The 17,649-nt window shown below is 32.1% G+C and overlaps 1 protein-coding gene across 3 annotated transcripts in view; it reads right to left on the bottom strand.

The window, feature by feature from the left end:
* The window catches only part of ATAD2B (ATPase family AAA domain containing 2B), a 150,298-nt gene that overhangs the window by 61,829 nt on the left and 70,820 nt on the right, over positions 1-17,649 (bottom strand). For all 3 annotated transcript variants that reach the window (XM_045511897.2, XM_074341722.1, XM_010948586.3), the window contains 4 exons: positions 16,181-16,271; positions 10,849-11,160; positions 8,366-8,501; positions 1,881-2,067 (listed from right to left, as the gene is read on the bottom strand). In XM_045511897.2, the coding sequence (XP_045367853.1) occupies positions 1,881-2,067; positions 8,366-8,501; positions 10,849-11,160; positions 16,181-16,271 (726 nt within the window). The remainder of the gene's footprint in view (positions 1-1,880; positions 2,068-8,365; positions 8,502-10,848; positions 11,161-16,180; positions 16,272-17,649) is intronic.

Below are 17,649 nucleotides of genomic sequence, written 5' to 3' on the forward strand. Positions count from 1 at the left end.
TCTTCTTCCATTATATAGTTCACCCTTGAACAAGGCAAGGGTTAATCTGTGTACACTTTCTAGCCAGGCCCTCTGGATTTGTAGTTTCTCAGCATCCACAGATTCAACCAACAACGGACCCTGTAGCATTTCCTGTTGAAGAATATCCATGTACAGGTGAAGCAGTGCAGTTCAAACTCTCACTGCTCAAGGGTCAGCTGTATTTCTTACTTGTTATTGTTTATACAAAAGAAAACAATTGATTTTAAAACATTAAAGTGTCCACTTAACAGAATGCTCTTATTGGCCCTAATAGTCTTTCAGTTGATACTTTAAGTTTTCTAAATATACAATCATATTACAGGTAAATATTTATAACTTCCACGTGTTCATTCCAATATTTATCTCTCCACATCTAACGGAATCAGTTTTGCATGACTTCACAATGGTATATTATTCTTTTGATGTGCTACTACATTCCATCTGTTTAAGTGAGATTAGTCTACAGTTTTCTTTGTATTCTGTTCAGGGGTTTATCATCACTCTTTCTGTTGATTTCACATCTTTCTTTTTCTATGCTTTGGAACAGTTTAACGAGCATCAAAATGACTTTATCCTTTAAGATTAGAAGAATTCACCTGCTGGAACTATTTGGATTTAGTGCTTTCTGATACTCAATTTCTTCCTCCAAAGCTAGTATCTATTTAGATTCTCTCTCTTCTGAAGTCAACTTTGTTAATTTATATTTTCCCTGTAAATCACTTGGATTTATTTTAAATGTTACTAAGTAATTCTCCTACTTGCATAAAAACTGCAATAATTTTGTCTCACTATAAAGGAAAAATATGAGCAAAATATAAATCAATATTATTGTAAAACACTCACAGCCAGGATGAATTAAATATATAAAACTTGAAGCAAATTACTGGTATATAGCTTTTCAGTCAGGCTGTGGGTTTTGTAAAAAAAAAAAACTTTAAATAGGACTTTGTAAGTAGTAAAGTGCTCTAGGATGTTCATATCCAGAGAACTATAAGTAAAAGAGAACTAAAATTGATACTACGAACTGTTTTTAAAAATCTGTTTACTACAAGATACAGAATGGTTTTCAATTAGTTTATGTATTAAAATATTTATGAACTATAACTGAAAAACAAAAAGAAAATTGTGTACAATGCTCTTAAGTGTTACTACTTCAGTCATCTAATTTCTACATTTAATGACCATGTACTATGTATGAGCTGAGCACTGTGTCAGGGACACAGAAATGGTGAAGACATGGTCCCTTGGTTCAAAAAACTTACTCCCCTAGTCCCTAGTTCCAACATGACACACTCAATAAATTCACAGTTACATATTAAAACCTTAAGAAATATAAATAGCCTCATGAGAACTTTGCTTCACAAGCTAGCAAATATAAAGTAGTTGAAAATAAAATATCAAAAACACTTGATTACTGACACAAACATATATAATTTTAAAATTGCTATCACTTTTCTATATTAATTTTAAACCCCGGCATTCTCAAACTGAGTATCATTTCCCTTTCTATGATAAGGCTGTAAGTATAGACAGAAGTCTAGAGAGGCTTTGAAACCACAACTTTGAAAAAAGAGTTAGAAAAAGACAAAAAGGAACTCCCTTTCTATACTGTTTAATGAAACTTTAATACAAGAAATAGGATTATTAAAATTTCAGAGAAGAATGAAGTATCATGGGAAAAATAATGAGCTTACATTAAAAAAAAAATCAAAAGGATCCCCTGCCTTTATTAGAATGTTAATAAATAACAAAAAAGTTATTATTCATATTACTGTTCTTTGAAAAACTTGTATCTATAAACATTACAGACATATAAACAATAAGAAAGTTGGAAGTACTCTGATACACTACAAACCTACCTGTGCACATGATTCTTCAGGTGTTTTGGCACTAACTGAATAAAGTGCTGGGAGATCTAGTCTGTGCACAGAGAATTTTTCTAGAGTGTGCAAAAGTGCTGGAGCAAGGTGAGAAGTTTGACCTGAGCCTCGTTCTCCAGACAGCAATAATCTTGGCCTGTAAGAGGTTGGCTGATGATATGGTGACCTATAATACACATAAAACATAATAATTATTTAAAAACCATACACTCTGATCAGCAGGCAGCACGTTAGTCTCATAAAAACCATACACTCTGAAGATCAAAATATTTACATTAAAAGAATGTAACTCCAAATTAATAGAACTTTCTTACCTTATTTTTTTAAGTACAGTGAATCATTTTTTCATTAATTATGGTTTTAAAATATTGATCTCTCTGACAATATTAATAACCAAGATATAAAAGTATAAAAATCCATTCTAAAAGAAGATAAAAATACCTAGGTATTCATCCTATAACACCACAAATATTAACTTGGAAAATGCTTCGGACATTAAGTGTAATTTAGTTATTAATTATCCAAGGACGAATGTTAAGAATCCCACTTCTCCAAAAAAGAGGTAACATCTAAAACTTACTGTAAATATAGAATTTTTTTGTAACACATGGCTAAGATGGTACATTTTATGTGTATTTTACCACAATTAGAAAAAAAAAAAGTAGGGCTTTTTCAGTGGCAGCAATTTTGTTTCTGTGCTAATAAAAACTAACAATTCTTACCATAATATATGACATCAAAAGCCCTGCACCAGAGAAAGCAAATTTAGGGAAATACACTGAGCCAAATTCAACTTATATTCTTAAGATTGTACAGCAACATTAAAGTGAGAAATAAAAAAATTTATCTAATGCCACTACAGGTAATACAGGAAATTCTAAGCAATGCAATAAGAATAAAGCAAATTTTAAAAGTGGAATTAATGAAAAGAAATAGGGTAAACTTGTTACTTGTAAAGAATACAATTATGCACTAGAAAATCCAAGAGAATTAACTAATAACTGTCATAGTCTACAAGCAAAGTAACAAGACTGAAGATGGAAAAAGAAAAACCAAGAGACTTTCCTAAACACCACCAATAACAATATAAAAGAAAGGAGATCCTATTCACAACTGCAAAAATACAAATGATAAACAATATTAAATAATCTTAGCAAAAAAAAAATGTGAAACTATACAGAATACATGACAGTGCCTCCTCTAAAAATAAATAAGTAAACCTAATTACCTCCCCTCCCCAGGAAAAAAAAAAAAATATATATATATATATATACACACAGATGTCAATTCTTCCAAGGCATTTATAGTTAGCTATAATTAACTATATATTTGTAGACCTTTATCTTATACATTTAATAATCAAAATCCCAAAAACTTTTGGGGGAGGAGGTTAAAACTTATTTGCAACATTATCTAAAAAAAAAAATCAAAAACATTTTGGAAAAGTGTGCTAGCTCCAATTTTAGAACATTTAAACCTATCGTAGTAACTAAGCACTTCATATGGATTCCTTGATTAATTTTCTTAACAATCATATGAAATACATAGGTTTCCTCTTGCTAAATAAAGAAACCAAGTCCTATAGAGGTTAGGTATAAGACTGCACAACTGGGTGTCATATAAGTGCAAAGCCCATTTCACAGAACAAAATGAATTCCAACACAAATAACTTCAGAAAAACAAAGGTTAATGTATTTTTAATTCATAAAAATCTAAAAACTTTTTGTTACTCAAAAATTACAATCTGAGCCAACTGGCAAACACCCAAATGAGACAAAGAATCTGCCATTAACAGGATTGGTTTTTAATGCTTAAGGAGCTTGTGTTCACAATGTTTTAACAAAAAAATACCTTCCTGTGCAAAGGACACAGACAATTAAAAAAGAAAACAGAAATAGGCAACATTTTGTAAAATATGTTCATTTATATCACAATTGTAGAATGATGCTTCTTATGCTAAATAGTCCAGGATATCCAACAATACCACTGTTATTATAGAGCACACAACCCAATGCATTTATTGGAAAAAGAGAAATACACAAATTACTATAATTCAGTATGATTAATAAGTATCACTCTTTAACTACAAGGTGCTATTAAGAGACTCATAGATGGCTTTCCTGGAAAAGTGATGTGAAAGGACAAACCCAACAGACTGGAGGCAGAAAAGATGAATTCCAAGAAATAAAAACAGCACATGCAAAGGACCAGAGGCTAAAAAAAAGCCCTTGTCCCTTTTGGGTAGTGGATGTAGTTCATTACAGCCAGCTTCTTCTATGGTTTTAGAGCAATGAGGGGTAAAGATGATGGGGTAGGGGAGGGGAAGAGGGAAGGAGAATCAGATTGTGTAGGGCTATAAAGGGTATTGTGAGCCATGTTAAACACTGGAATGTACACTGGAGACAATAAGGAAGCTCTAAGATGCTTATGTAAGGGAAGTGACATAAGCATATACATGTTTTCGGAGGGTAACTCTAGCTCCACATGTCAGTATAGGAAAGGGTTTTGAAAGAGGACAAAACAGTAGGAAAGATGACCAGTTTAGGGGTTTGTTATAATAATCAGGTATGAGATGTTAATGATAGGGTACACAAGAACAATGTCAGAGGAGGTGAGAAGGGATAGCTTTAGATTATACTTATTTAGTAAGGAAAATCAATAGGACTTGGTCAATGACTAGAAACAGAAGAAGAAAGAGGAAGGAGTTGAGAATGATGTCCATTTCTAGTTGGGACAATTGAATGGATGGGAGCTCACAGGACTCACGGGAAGAGAAGGAGAGACACAAGCCAGCATATATTGAAAGATCTGCGATACAGCAAAGGGAGATAGGCACCTAGATAGAGTTTAAAGCTCAAGAGTGAGCTAGGCTTGAGAAAGACTCGGTAGTTATTTATAAAGATGAAAAAATAATGAGAATATTGAGAAACATCTTATATCTGTTAAATTGATAAACTAAAAATTATGTCATTATTAGTGAGTAGATGGGAAAACTGGTATTCTAATGATTAGTGGGAATGGGAAAAAGTACAATTTCTGAAATAAAATTGGCAAATATGCCAAATATATATGAAAATGTATATCCAAGGACATCCTGCAATTCATCCCATTCCCAGAGACTTCCTTACTTCTTAGCATTCTCTACATTTTTTTCTATAGTACTTATCTTCTAACATTTCATCTAGCATGCTGATTGTTTTATTCTCTGTCTTCATCTAAAATGTAAGCTGAGTAAAAGAAGGGATTTTAGTCCATTTTGGTCACTAACATATTCCTAGTACCTAGGACAACATCTGGCACATGATGGGCACTCTGACAATATGTCTGTATGAATGAATGAATATATGAAAGAACAAATGATTCAAACAAATAAGAAGATATTATTTTCATCTATCTAGTTGGTAAAGATTTAAAAAGACAAACAGTGCTCAGAATTGACAAGAGTATAGAAAAAATAACCCTCTCATTTATTAGTGATGCAATGTAACTGGTACAATCTTTCTGGAAGGCAATTTAACCACCTCTATCAGGTTTTTAAATGTGTATGTGCTTTGACACAGCAGTTTTTAAAATGTTACCTAAGCTCTCAATCAGAAAAAGGTGTAAAGATATGTACTTAGAAAGATGTCTGTCACAGCACTGTTTATAAAAGAGGAAAATTGGAAGCTTCAATTTTTATCAATATGGTTATATAAATTATGAAACATCCAAAAAAATACTATTTTAAAAGAATGACATTAAACATATACTAACATGAAATAATATTCCCAACATGGGATGGGAAGCAAGTTACAACAACCACCTTATAGAAGGAAAGTTTTATATAAAATAATACGTGGGTCTGTCTATATCAATAGAGAATACGGACGTGTGGTCCCCAAAATACTAACAAATATTGCCTTCAGGTGCTTGGGCTTTAATATTTACTTTCTTTTTTATGCTCTTCTTTATTACTTGAATTTTCTACAGAGTATATCATCTTTCTAATCAGAAAAAACAAAGCGATTTTCATTTGGAAAACCTCAGAAAGCTCTGTTGCTAGTCCCCTTATGGTAATACACAGTAAGAAAGAAAACTTATTTTCCATCATAAGGATTCTCTATCAGACTGATAGACCTTAAATATATAGACTTCCACTTCATCTTAAATCTAAAGAAAAGGTTTCAACATTGTTTTAGGAAACTATTCCCCAAAACAGAAGCCCACCATCAATGCACAAGCTAGTGTTACTGACACCAGCAATAAAGTCATGCTTCTACTTGTCGAGTATGTGAAAAAGCACACGTTGTTAAAAAACAGAAACAAAAACAAAAAACCCAGCCAAACCAAACCAAATGTACAACAAAAAACACGTGTAGCCCTTATTAAACGTCTACATTCTAATAACTGAAAGACTGTGCTGTACACTGGAAATTGGCACAACATTGTAAAATGACTATAACTCAATAAAGAAAGTTTAAAAAATGTTTACATTCTAAAGTAAATGCTTCTTGGAAAGTATGAAAAATCATATTGCCCAACCTATTTTAAAAAACAATATAATTTCCTATCTACCTATTAAGCTCAGAAATCAATCTGGAAACCATACAGTACAATAGAAAGAATACGATCCCAGGAAACAAAGAGTACCAAACCTGGCTCTTCGCCCTGCCAGGAGCACAATCATGGTCCATTTACTTAACTTCTTTGTACTTCGGTTTCCTCATCTATAAAATGATGATACTACGAATGATTGTTGAGAGGCCTAACTGTATTACTATGTATAAAGTCGCAGCTTTATATACCTACCACATGCCTAGTTTGTAATGAGAAACAAATGCTAACTCCTATACCTTTATACTCAAAATGACAACACATGTCACCATTTCTTTTGTGAAGCATTCCTGGGCTTCCCTATGAAAGCTTCTGAGTTCTGCTTTCATAACACTCCAGCTACAACTTAATGTTTGTCAGCCCTCAATAACAAGAACTTCTCCAGAGTAAGAACTATGTTATATCTTATTCATGCTTTCAGCACCTAACACAGTGCCTAGCATAGGGTAAACACATAAAAATTAGCAGAATGGATGGATAAACAAAGAAATACAGTCATGGAATTTATCAAAACATCTATAACAAAAAAAGTTCATTCTAGGATATAGCTCTCTCACTATTAAAGTCAAATCAACGAACCAGAAAAGCTTATGAAAAAGAAGTTAAAATTAAACCAATTCCTTCAGAAAGGCTAAACCAAAAAGTGAGCCATAGTACTGACATACATTAAATCAGTGACAGAATGTTAACATAAAATTGAAAAAAATCTGTCTTTTGATAGTTTCTTAGCTCCTGCTATATATATTTCAAATTCAAATAACTAAAATTGTCAAAACAAGTAACATACACAGCACACAGGCGAGCCAGGTGAGAGTCAGGAAAAAAATGATTGGTTCTCCCTTAGCCATCAACAAAACAGATCTGTGAAATTCCTGAAATATTCTAAGAAAACTTCCTGGAGGGAATAAAAGAAAGGATCTGGAATAGAAGAAAAAGTTTCTAACAGAAGAGCCCACAACAGAACAAACCAAGGAAAAAAGAGTAAAGTAATTTAGTCTCATTTGAAAAACTGAAAAACAAGAAAGGGTTATCAACGCAAATAACTAAATTAACATTTCACCAAAATCTACATGGGGGAAACTTCAATTAAAGTTGAGAACTTAAATTTGTTCAAAATATGTCAAAAGAAAAATTACTTAAAAGTACACGCAATCCAGTATCTTCTAAAAAAAAGTGCTATTAGACCTACCTGACTGGAGCTTTATGGTTCTTTAACTATCATGCTAATTATGTAAATGCAAGTGATGATGCTGATAGTATTTGAAAACTATTTGGTTTCTTAATTTAAAATTACATTAGCACTAAAATTGTTTACCCACTTAAGTGCACAGCAAAAGATGTTTTAACATAAAGGTAAGTGTAAATAGAAAGAACCATAAAATCTAAATTAGGAAAGTGTAAACTAAGGAGGCTTTGGAGAATCATAAAGTTATTTGTTTAATTACTGAGCAATTTTTAATTCAAAATATCTTTGTACCCTTAGAGTCCCTAAATTATCATGTGAAACTTATTAAAAATTAAAATACTCTAGATCATGATAAACATTTAATTTCTGTACATTTTAGTTCAAAGAAAAAGCAATAAAATTGGGGACATGGGTTGACTTTCTAAAAGGTACTCTTTCCTTCTATCCTGATTTAAAAAAAAAAATTCCACAATCAGTTTTGGGAAAAAATATCTTTAGTTGACAAATAACTCCATTTATTACCACACAAAAACATATACAAAGTAAAAGCTTTCCAGAATTGTCCAGTGAACAGAAAAACAAAGCCCTCAAGGTTAAAATCATAATTTAAAATATACTATAATTCTAACCATAAAGTAGTAAAAAACCACTCTAAATTAAAAGAAATTTGATATAAATTGCTTACATTGTAAAATGAAGATAAGGTTTATGTACAGCAGCAGCTGATGACTGTTTCTTTGGTGATCCTGAGTGACAACTTGTCTCAAAAATTGATAAAGCATTCTCATCTTCACTATCATCTAAAATTAGAGTTTCTATATCTGTTCAAAAAAAAAAATCATAAAGATTACGAGGCTTAAGAAGTCACTTAATATTAGTGCCCTACCAAAGCTAAGGAAAATTGGTTTAAAAACCAAGTGACAATAACCAAGTTATCTAAAAAATAATACAGATTGACCAGGCAAACTGACAAATTACAGTATTTTGAATAATTTATAAATGGAACTAATGTAATTCTTTCACCTTTACAGATTACTTAAGTGTTACGAGATGCAATTTGGGAGACTGACTAACTACAAGAAGTCTGGAAAAGAAATGGCACTCTCGTAAAATATCCATCTACTTACTAGTTATCTCTAAGGTAATTCTGACCAGAACCAATACATCTAATATAAGATATTTGGTTTAATCAATAGAGCAATTGAATTATGGCCCAATTCTTACAAAAGCAACAAGGAACAAATTGATACTTATTTTTTCACATGTTCTATACATACATTTCAAGGAATACCTAGTCTAGTTAAGAAGGGACTCAAGAATTCAATTAAAAACAAAGCCAATCTTAAAAAATGCACTCATTCAAGTAAGATTAAGTCTCTAGATGGGTCTTAAGTTATTGCTCAATGGACTAACTAGAACTAAAATTCTTACTGAGTGCAAGTGCACCATACTTAAAAATTTACCTGGACTACAACCTGAAGTATTAATAGCTGTACTTCACACATACCTAACAAAAGTGTCCATGCATTCAATAAAAAGCAATGCTACATCTGTAGGAGAAATGTGAGGGCATTAAGATGAACAGAAACCATATCCTTGCCCTCAAAAACCAAAGAAAAAGAGGCATACTTTCTAAAATAAGATATTGAATTGTGCTGGCAGACACATATTTCAGTGGCTTTTAAGAACTAAATATTTAATACAACTAATATTGTAAAAGTTAACCTGAAAAATAATTGAGTACCTTTTGAGTGATAATTTCATATACAAGGAAAGGATATTTATCCAAAAAAAAAAATTAAGACAAAACAAACCAGAATAATATTTCTAAATATAGACATATTTTTAACTAAAAACAGTTATTTATCATCAAAGAAACTTTGGTTTCTCTTCTCCACAGTATACAAAGGAAAAAAATGAAACTAAAGAATACTTTATACTTATAAAAAAAAAAAAAAGGTAAGAAAACACAGATAATTATGCCACCAAAAATTCTCAAATGAAATAAAGGGAAGGTCAGATTGTCATGATTTTCTAAAGGTAACACAGTTTTTCAAAAAATAAAAAATTGGGGGGGAAAGATACATATCCTCAGTTATGAAAATCAGATAAGAAACATGCTATTCATGGCAACGTAGCTAGACCACACATATTTGTTCTCCTCCCTACTTGACAAATTTAAGAAATCAAGTAATCCATGTGATATTTCATGAGAATCTATCCCCAAAAAATAAAGTTTCTGAAAAATATACTTATGCCAGCAAAATTCACTGAATATTGATGATTTTTACTACATATAATAGTTTTAATGTTACCATAATTCACTAAACAATTTTCTATTTGGTGCAGACTACATGAAAAACAAGGTACTAGAAACTGGGAAAATTAAGGTAATTTTTTAAAATTACTGTCTCTTCAAAGTACATGGGCTTCATTCTGATTAGCATATGAACCTAAAGTTTCCTATAAATGAGCAACATTTTTACAAGTAGGTTTCTGTTTTTATCTCAGATCCAAACTACAACCTTGAGTCCAGAATTCAAGACCTTCTGTAATTAGGTTCTAATTAACTCCCTTACTAATAATTTACACTCCAGCACACAGCAGAGTGCCCTGCCAATAACAACAATTTGATGAGATGAATCCAGAGGAGCATTATAGCAACATAGTTAAGAGCGTGAGCTCTGGAATCAGGCACCCTGGGTTTGAGCAAGCCCTAGAACTTACTAAGTGACCCTATGTGAGTGAATACCTTCCTCTTTTATAGAATAAGAGTACCCATTCCACAGGACTGTTATGCAGATTAATAAATGACAATTTATGTAAGGGCTTTATAATAATTAAATAAATGTAAGCCATTATTATTATAGCCAACTTTTCTAAAGACAGTAACACTCCTACATCAAGAAAGTCAGAATGGCCCAAGAGTGAGCAAACAGAACAAATATCCATTCACTGTTTTCAGAGACACTGACTAGCCAACTACTGTATGCCAGGCAATATGCTAGGCCTATAATATACAGTGGTGAATGAAACAGATTCATTTTCTATATTCATGGCAAATATAAAAGAGTAACACGTAAATAACTTTATAAGGAAACTCAGAATTTATTTATTTATGCATGTATTTGTTTCATTTTAAAAGTATGAAAAAGTAATTTATACTACCTTCTTTCTTGTCACTCTGGCTAATTTCAGCATGAGGAAACACTTTCTGCAAGACTGCCAGGATACTGTTGAAGCTTCTTTCCAGCAGTGGCCTTATGATGGGGGATAGTGCATGTCCCGAAGACATGACAGCACGCTGGGAAGCAGGCACAATATTCTGCATTGCGTGGTAAAAATCCTGGGCATTGAGCACTATTGAGGAAACATCCAGCTGCAGTTTATGACTGCTAGCATAGATCTGGGGGTAACGCCTCCGCAGGGCAATAAGGGCAGCTTCAGTGCACAGGGCCTTGATGTCAGCTCCGCAATAGCCTAATGCACAAAAGGAAAAGGACAACATGGTAAGTTCATTTTTTCAAGTACCAACTATGTCTTACAAAGATGCACATCTTTAAGAAAACAATTAACACTAAATCAATCATTATATGCAAATCTATCAGCAAAATGAAAACTGACCATTTAAAACAACTTAATGAAACTGTTTACTCATAAAGACTAAAAATGTTTTGAATGCTTTAATTAACGAACACATGAACTAATGATATTAAAAGAAAACAAGTCATGTATTTTGTGCTAAAACCACTGATTATAATGTATAACTTTCTTCAGGAAAGATTTCAAAAGAGTAATAGTTTCATATCAATCCTTCATCAATATTCCCAATCACTAGTTTAGTCCTTGTGACATTATAGTTTCCTATAAATTTTTCTAATATTACTAATTTCCAAACACATATAATTGAGTAGTACAAAGTAGTATACATAAGCTCAAGCTTCAGAATCAGAGCTTTTCTACTACCAACTGAGTGCAACCCATTAGCAAGTTAATAACTAATTACTCCAAAAACTATCAAGTTGTGATCATCTCTGATAGTTCCAAAGATATTAAAGGGAATGAGCATGCACTAACTCTCCACATTAATTCCCTTTATATATATATATATATATATATATATTTTAGCTTAAGATGACTGATAATCTAGCCCAAAGGCTTAAGAGATATGGGGTATCAACCATTACCCATATTTAACTGATCATGTAGTTAACAAATCAAGTCCACAGTGCTCTTAAGTCATTTCATTCATTTGAGCAACAAACACGTACAAAGACATTTGAACTGTTAGGTCTTTACCACAAAAAGGAAGAAAAACTCAAACTCATCATGTTTTTTTTGTATCACTAATTAAACCTGCATCTGGCCACCTTTATCAGTTATGCCAGCAGGGGGAACCACCTGAACAAGTTACAGACTGTGTGCCCCTAAGCTCTTTAAAGAGTGGTATCAGGTTTATTATTTTTTTATACCTCACAATGACCTTGTAGAACACTTATATACTGAAATAAAAATGGTGATTAGACAGGAAGACTAAGAGCAGAGAAGAAAGTGCCCCAAACTAACTGGAAGAAAAAGAACATTGAGGGAAAAAACCATATAAATCATGCCAAATCACACATCTATAATGAACTTCATCCCTATTATTAGTACGGCAAATGATCGTGTTAACCAAGCCCTACATGTAACAGAAAACTTCTCTTCACCCTGCTCTCCTCTTTCCACTGCACTTACCATCTTTTCATTTACCTAGTGTGTTTATCGTCTGCCTCCCTCAACCAGAATGTGAGCTCTGTGAGAATAGGGATATTTATCTGTTTTGCTCACTAAATGTATCTCAAAAATCAAGAACAAGGCCTGGCCTGGCATTCAGTAAATATTTCTTGAGTGAAAGAATGAATGAAAAGAGAAGAGTAACTCCAAGACAGTTTGGGAAGGTAAAACCATTAGGTTACCATGCACTACCAAAAAGAAGTGGATGAATATACTGGGCTTTTCATTTGTTTCTAAGAAAGCTAAATTCTTTTACCATTAAGCCAACTTACTGTTATTAAAAATTTCAATGATAATTATGAAGTACTGTATTCTTAAAGAAACATGTATATAGAAGTAGGGGGAAATTTAATATGAGCTGTTAGAATTTAATTCAAAAAACTATAAGCAAATCAAGCATTAACACTGTCTCAAGACAGCAGTCAATCTCCCAAATAATTCTTCAAAATAATCAAGTTTACTATTAGTCTCTCACATTATTTTCTATTTCTCCATGAATAAACCTGCAAAAGCCTAAGTTAAAAAAGAAAAAAAATTCAAAAATAATGTAGAACAGAAAAAAGCCACTAAAAGGTATTTTATGTAGTAAATGTTGCCCATAACATTTATTTTTGACATAATATGTTAACAACATACATAACAGCAATGTATTGTGCATTTTTCTTAATTTATTAAAGAGAATTTAGAAGTTTATCAACAATAATAGAGTCCATTTAAAGAAGTAAATTTTTACACGGATTATCATAACCAATCAATTATAAACAATAGGATTTATTTTCTTTACATTTGCTTGTGAATGAGAATTACTAGTTTATATCTGCAGTTGTCAACCTTGATTACTCATCTGGAAAAATAATGAAAATGAATCAAAAATAGATTCCCAACAAACTTGGTGAATCAGAATTTCTGGTGAATGAATATCATAAATGTGTATTTTGAGAAAGCTTTACAACTGATTCTGATATACAAAAAAACTGAGAACTACTAAATTAATACCTTTATAATAATACCTTTATAAAAGAAATAATAATTTCTTTACTAGACTCTAAAACAGAATTAAAGGTTCATCATAACCATGGCTAAATAGGTTGTTAAGGGTGACAACATGTCCAGGTATAGGCCACCTGCCTTGTCATAATCAACAATGTATTTTTTTCACTCTCAAAAGGGTCTTGGTTTAGAAAAATAGATGATATGACCATTCTAGAAACACTGAAAATATACTACAGCCTTTTGAGAGTTAAAAGTTGCTATAGATATCAATATCCCTTCCATAACCATACTAATTCTATCCATTACAATTCTAATACTGTGATGAATACGTTTATCTCAGTATCAAAGAAAAAGTATTCTTAAATACTGCTATTAAGATGAAATATGAAAGACTAAAAATACAAGCTATTCAAAGAGGTTACAAACTAGAAAAAGGCAAAATTTTATGAATTTTTTTTTTTAATGGAGGTACTTGGGATTGAATACAGGACCTTGTGTATGCTAAGCATGTGCTCTACCACTGAGCTATACTCACCCCTATGAAGTTACTTTTTAAGTAAAATATCAAACAACTGATAATGAAAGTGTATTTATCTCACTGATAAATTTGACCCTCAGTGAAAACGAATAGACAAATATAATTAGGTTTAAGCTCTTCTTTAACCTTAAGCTCATACTATTTGTACAGATGTTCTGGATACCAAAATTATGTGAAGACTACAAAAAATCACAACTATAATGCATGCAAACACCTCCAAGTACTTGGGAATTCATTTAAAGGTAAAAGTTACCAAATCCATAACCTCTAACAAGAGGTAAGCTAACTTTGCAGCTGTCCATCAAGACTGCATAGTCATTTGTTAGGCATAAATTTCACTCAACCGAACCCATACATGGTAAACCATTTTGGGGATAAATAAGTGCTAAGTTTATAAAGAATTTAAAATTTATTGCTATTTCATCCTGTTTGAACACCTGCACGTGTTTTGTTTTGTTTTTAATGTGAACTGGTTTCTTGGAAGGAACAATGTCACGATCAAAAACAGAAGTCAGTTAATTAGAATGGATTTTTGTCACTCTCCAGGAAGAAAATGAAGTATATATAAGCAGATTCTAAACCACCAATGCCACCCTCAAAAAAAGGCAAGAGAAGTTTCTCAGTCCTATAAGAAAGTATGTCTCAAAATTTTTTTAACCTAAGAAACTGAAGCTAAAATAAATCACTTGGAAAAATGAGAAGTAGTGGCCTCTGAAAATGAAAAAGGAATCTAAGAGTCTAATATTTAGGATGAAGAATTAGAGTGTGTAATATTTCAGACGATAGGGTAACAGAAATTAATTTTAAAATTACTTTTAGGGAATGTACAAAATTATTTGAAGACTTCTGCTTATTTCAGTTAAGGATCATTCTGTGACAAATTCACAGAAAAATCTACAAAGATTTCCCATTCTGATCTATATCCTAATACAATAATATCATAAAAGTAGCAGGAAATAAAAGGGGACAAATTTCAAAAAGGGAAAAGACTGGATTGTGTACCAAATACCACCCTCTCCCATAAAGCAGCACAAGGCTTTGCAAAGGTCAAGCCAAATTTACATGAAATGGTTTTGGCGCATGCTTTCTTATACCAGGCAAAGCTTAAACTGGAGTAGTGCTGGAGAGATTTACGTTTTCTCCTCACCAGAAGATGTCGAGGTCTTTGTGGTTCAAAAGCTGAGGGATGCTGCTTCGGAGATGGAGGTCCCTGTGGATGAAGAGGATAATTCGGATGTAGCTAACTGAATGGACTAATGTTCTATTTAAGTTTTAATTATTTGATGGTGGACCACAGTGATTTTTTTAACTAAGTCATTCTTTTTGGTTTTGGTAACTTTAAAGTTTTCCCAAGTAGACTGTTCACTGTTAATGGACTTATTTGAGGGATTTCGTCATATTGTTTAAAAAGTTCATGGAGAGAGATTTTTTATTTTTAACTCATATTTTTTGAGAGAATGAGAGTAAAATAGACAAAAGACAGAAAAAGAATGGAGGAAAAATACCTGTGTGTACATTCAGTTGCTTAATACCATATTCATTTTAATTTTAGTCCTAACAGAGCCAAAATCTTGAATTCTAAAACCTCTGAATTCCATCTCCTATGAATAACCATGTATGTAGATATAACCCTCTGACCATATCCTTTTAGGACAGTAATGTTCATTCACTCCATGGGAAATCTTCTACTGTGATTAACTTAACATTAAGTTGGAAAGTTTTAGATTTTGGGAAATATTAACAGGTACCATTAAAGTATTTTCTTTGAAGATTCCTCTCACTCAACTTCTTTTTTAGGCCACAGGCATGAGGATGAGTCCATCATGTAATCTGCAAAGTAAAAGACTATAGACCTGCCCTGACCTTTATCTCTCAAGCCTAAGCTTACTTTTCTCAGTAAAATTTCTGAAAGGGGACAATTCCTAAAAGAAGACACTGCAGTAATAACATGGAAATCCAGCAATCATTGAAAGGTGTATTAATACTGAGCTTTGTGAATCAAAACACTTAATGGCAGCTAAAATTCTAATTTACAAGTGTGCGAGTGAAATGTTTAAAATAATTTTTACATTTGAAGGCAAAGCCATGTATTGCACAAAAATGTAACTATACTCTTTCACATTCCAAAGATAAGGGGAAAGGGAGGCTGAGCAGAACAAACAATAACAATCAAGAAATTCAAATAGTAGCACTCACCAACACATTTTTCAGCCAGTTCACCTAAAAAAGCATCTGACAATTTTGGATTCCAGTCCCTGGTATGGATCTGTAAAATGTGTTTTCTTGCCTAAGAAGAAAAACACAGATAAATAAAATCTTGCCTAAGAAAAAAGTACAAGTAAACAAAATATCATCAACCCCTCAAAAGTATTAGCTGGAACAAATTTATGAAATAAACATATCCCAGAAAAGCAACTGTTTATTTTTAAACAGTCTGTTTCACAAACTAAGACATTTAATATTCTGAGAGGTCAAGGAACTTCACTAGTGGCACATATGACTATGTGACTGATCTAGGAATAGAATTAAAAACTAAATTTGACTTTCCGCCACATCATTTTTAACATGTGAAAAGATATAAACAAAAGCTTTAACGTGTTATAACAATCTTAACTTTTAAACAAACTTTATATTTAGATTTCACAGATCTTTTGGTTCTAATATGCATTAAAGTATCATGACTGACAATGAGCTAAAGGACAGGTAATTTTAAAACTTGAAAAAAAAGTTTTAAGTTGAAAAAGTTTTCAATTAAGAAATATAATGCATATTGTCATCTTGTTAGTTGATGCTTTCACATTTAATATATAACAAGGTAATCTCCATATTAACTGAACTCACTGAATAAACCAAAGGTTTATAAAACCTTACTTTGACTTTTTATACTGCATTCTCTACATTGTACAGTCCTAGAAGCTCACTTGGGTAAAAAGATGATGCTGTATATACTATGTTTCCTAACCTGACAAAGCTAAGTAAATGCCTGTAGGTTGGATTGTCAATCCAAAGCTGAGACAAATATAGTGGCTGTACAGACTGTCAGACTGAGGTATTAACTGCTCTACACAGACTGCTCTGTACAGCAGAGCCACTGCATTCATTTCCCTATGGTCTTCTTTACTGTACTGATCACTAAGCCTCTCACATCTATGTACATAAACCACGCATTTCACAGAGATCCAAAATCAAAGCCATATAACAGCAAGTGTGTGTGTGAGAGTGTGTGTGTGTGTTTGTGTGTGTGTTATATATTCATATATAGTATCCTCTCTGCTCTCTTTAGGTTATATTTGTATAGGTATATATTATAAATGTTCTAGTTAGGTTTGGTGTGTTAAATCACATGGAAAACACTGTCAAATATATTACCTTCTCTACATACGTCTCTCCCTCTCAAACTTTAATTCCCAGTTAAGATGACAGTCAACGATTAAACTGGTCAAATCAAGACTAACAAAATAATTCCAAGAAAAATAGGAAAAAAGAACTTTGTATATTAAATACCATTTTACATAGTCAATGACTATGCATTGCCCTGTTTTAATTATACATTCTTTTAAAAATTACACTATAATGAATAGCATTTCATTTTAGCTGCTTTTAATTATGATGTTAGTCATTTCTTTGAAAATTTGCATATTGCACTCTTGTTCATAAAGCCACCA

This window comes from Camelus bactrianus, chromosome 15 (genome assembly GCF_048773025.1).
Source record: "Camelus bactrianus isolate YW-2024 breed Bactrian camel chromosome 15, ASM4877302v1, whole genome shotgun sequence".
NCBI classification, from domain to species: domain Eukaryota; kingdom Metazoa; phylum Chordata; class Mammalia; order Artiodactyla; family Camelidae; genus Camelus; species Camelus bactrianus.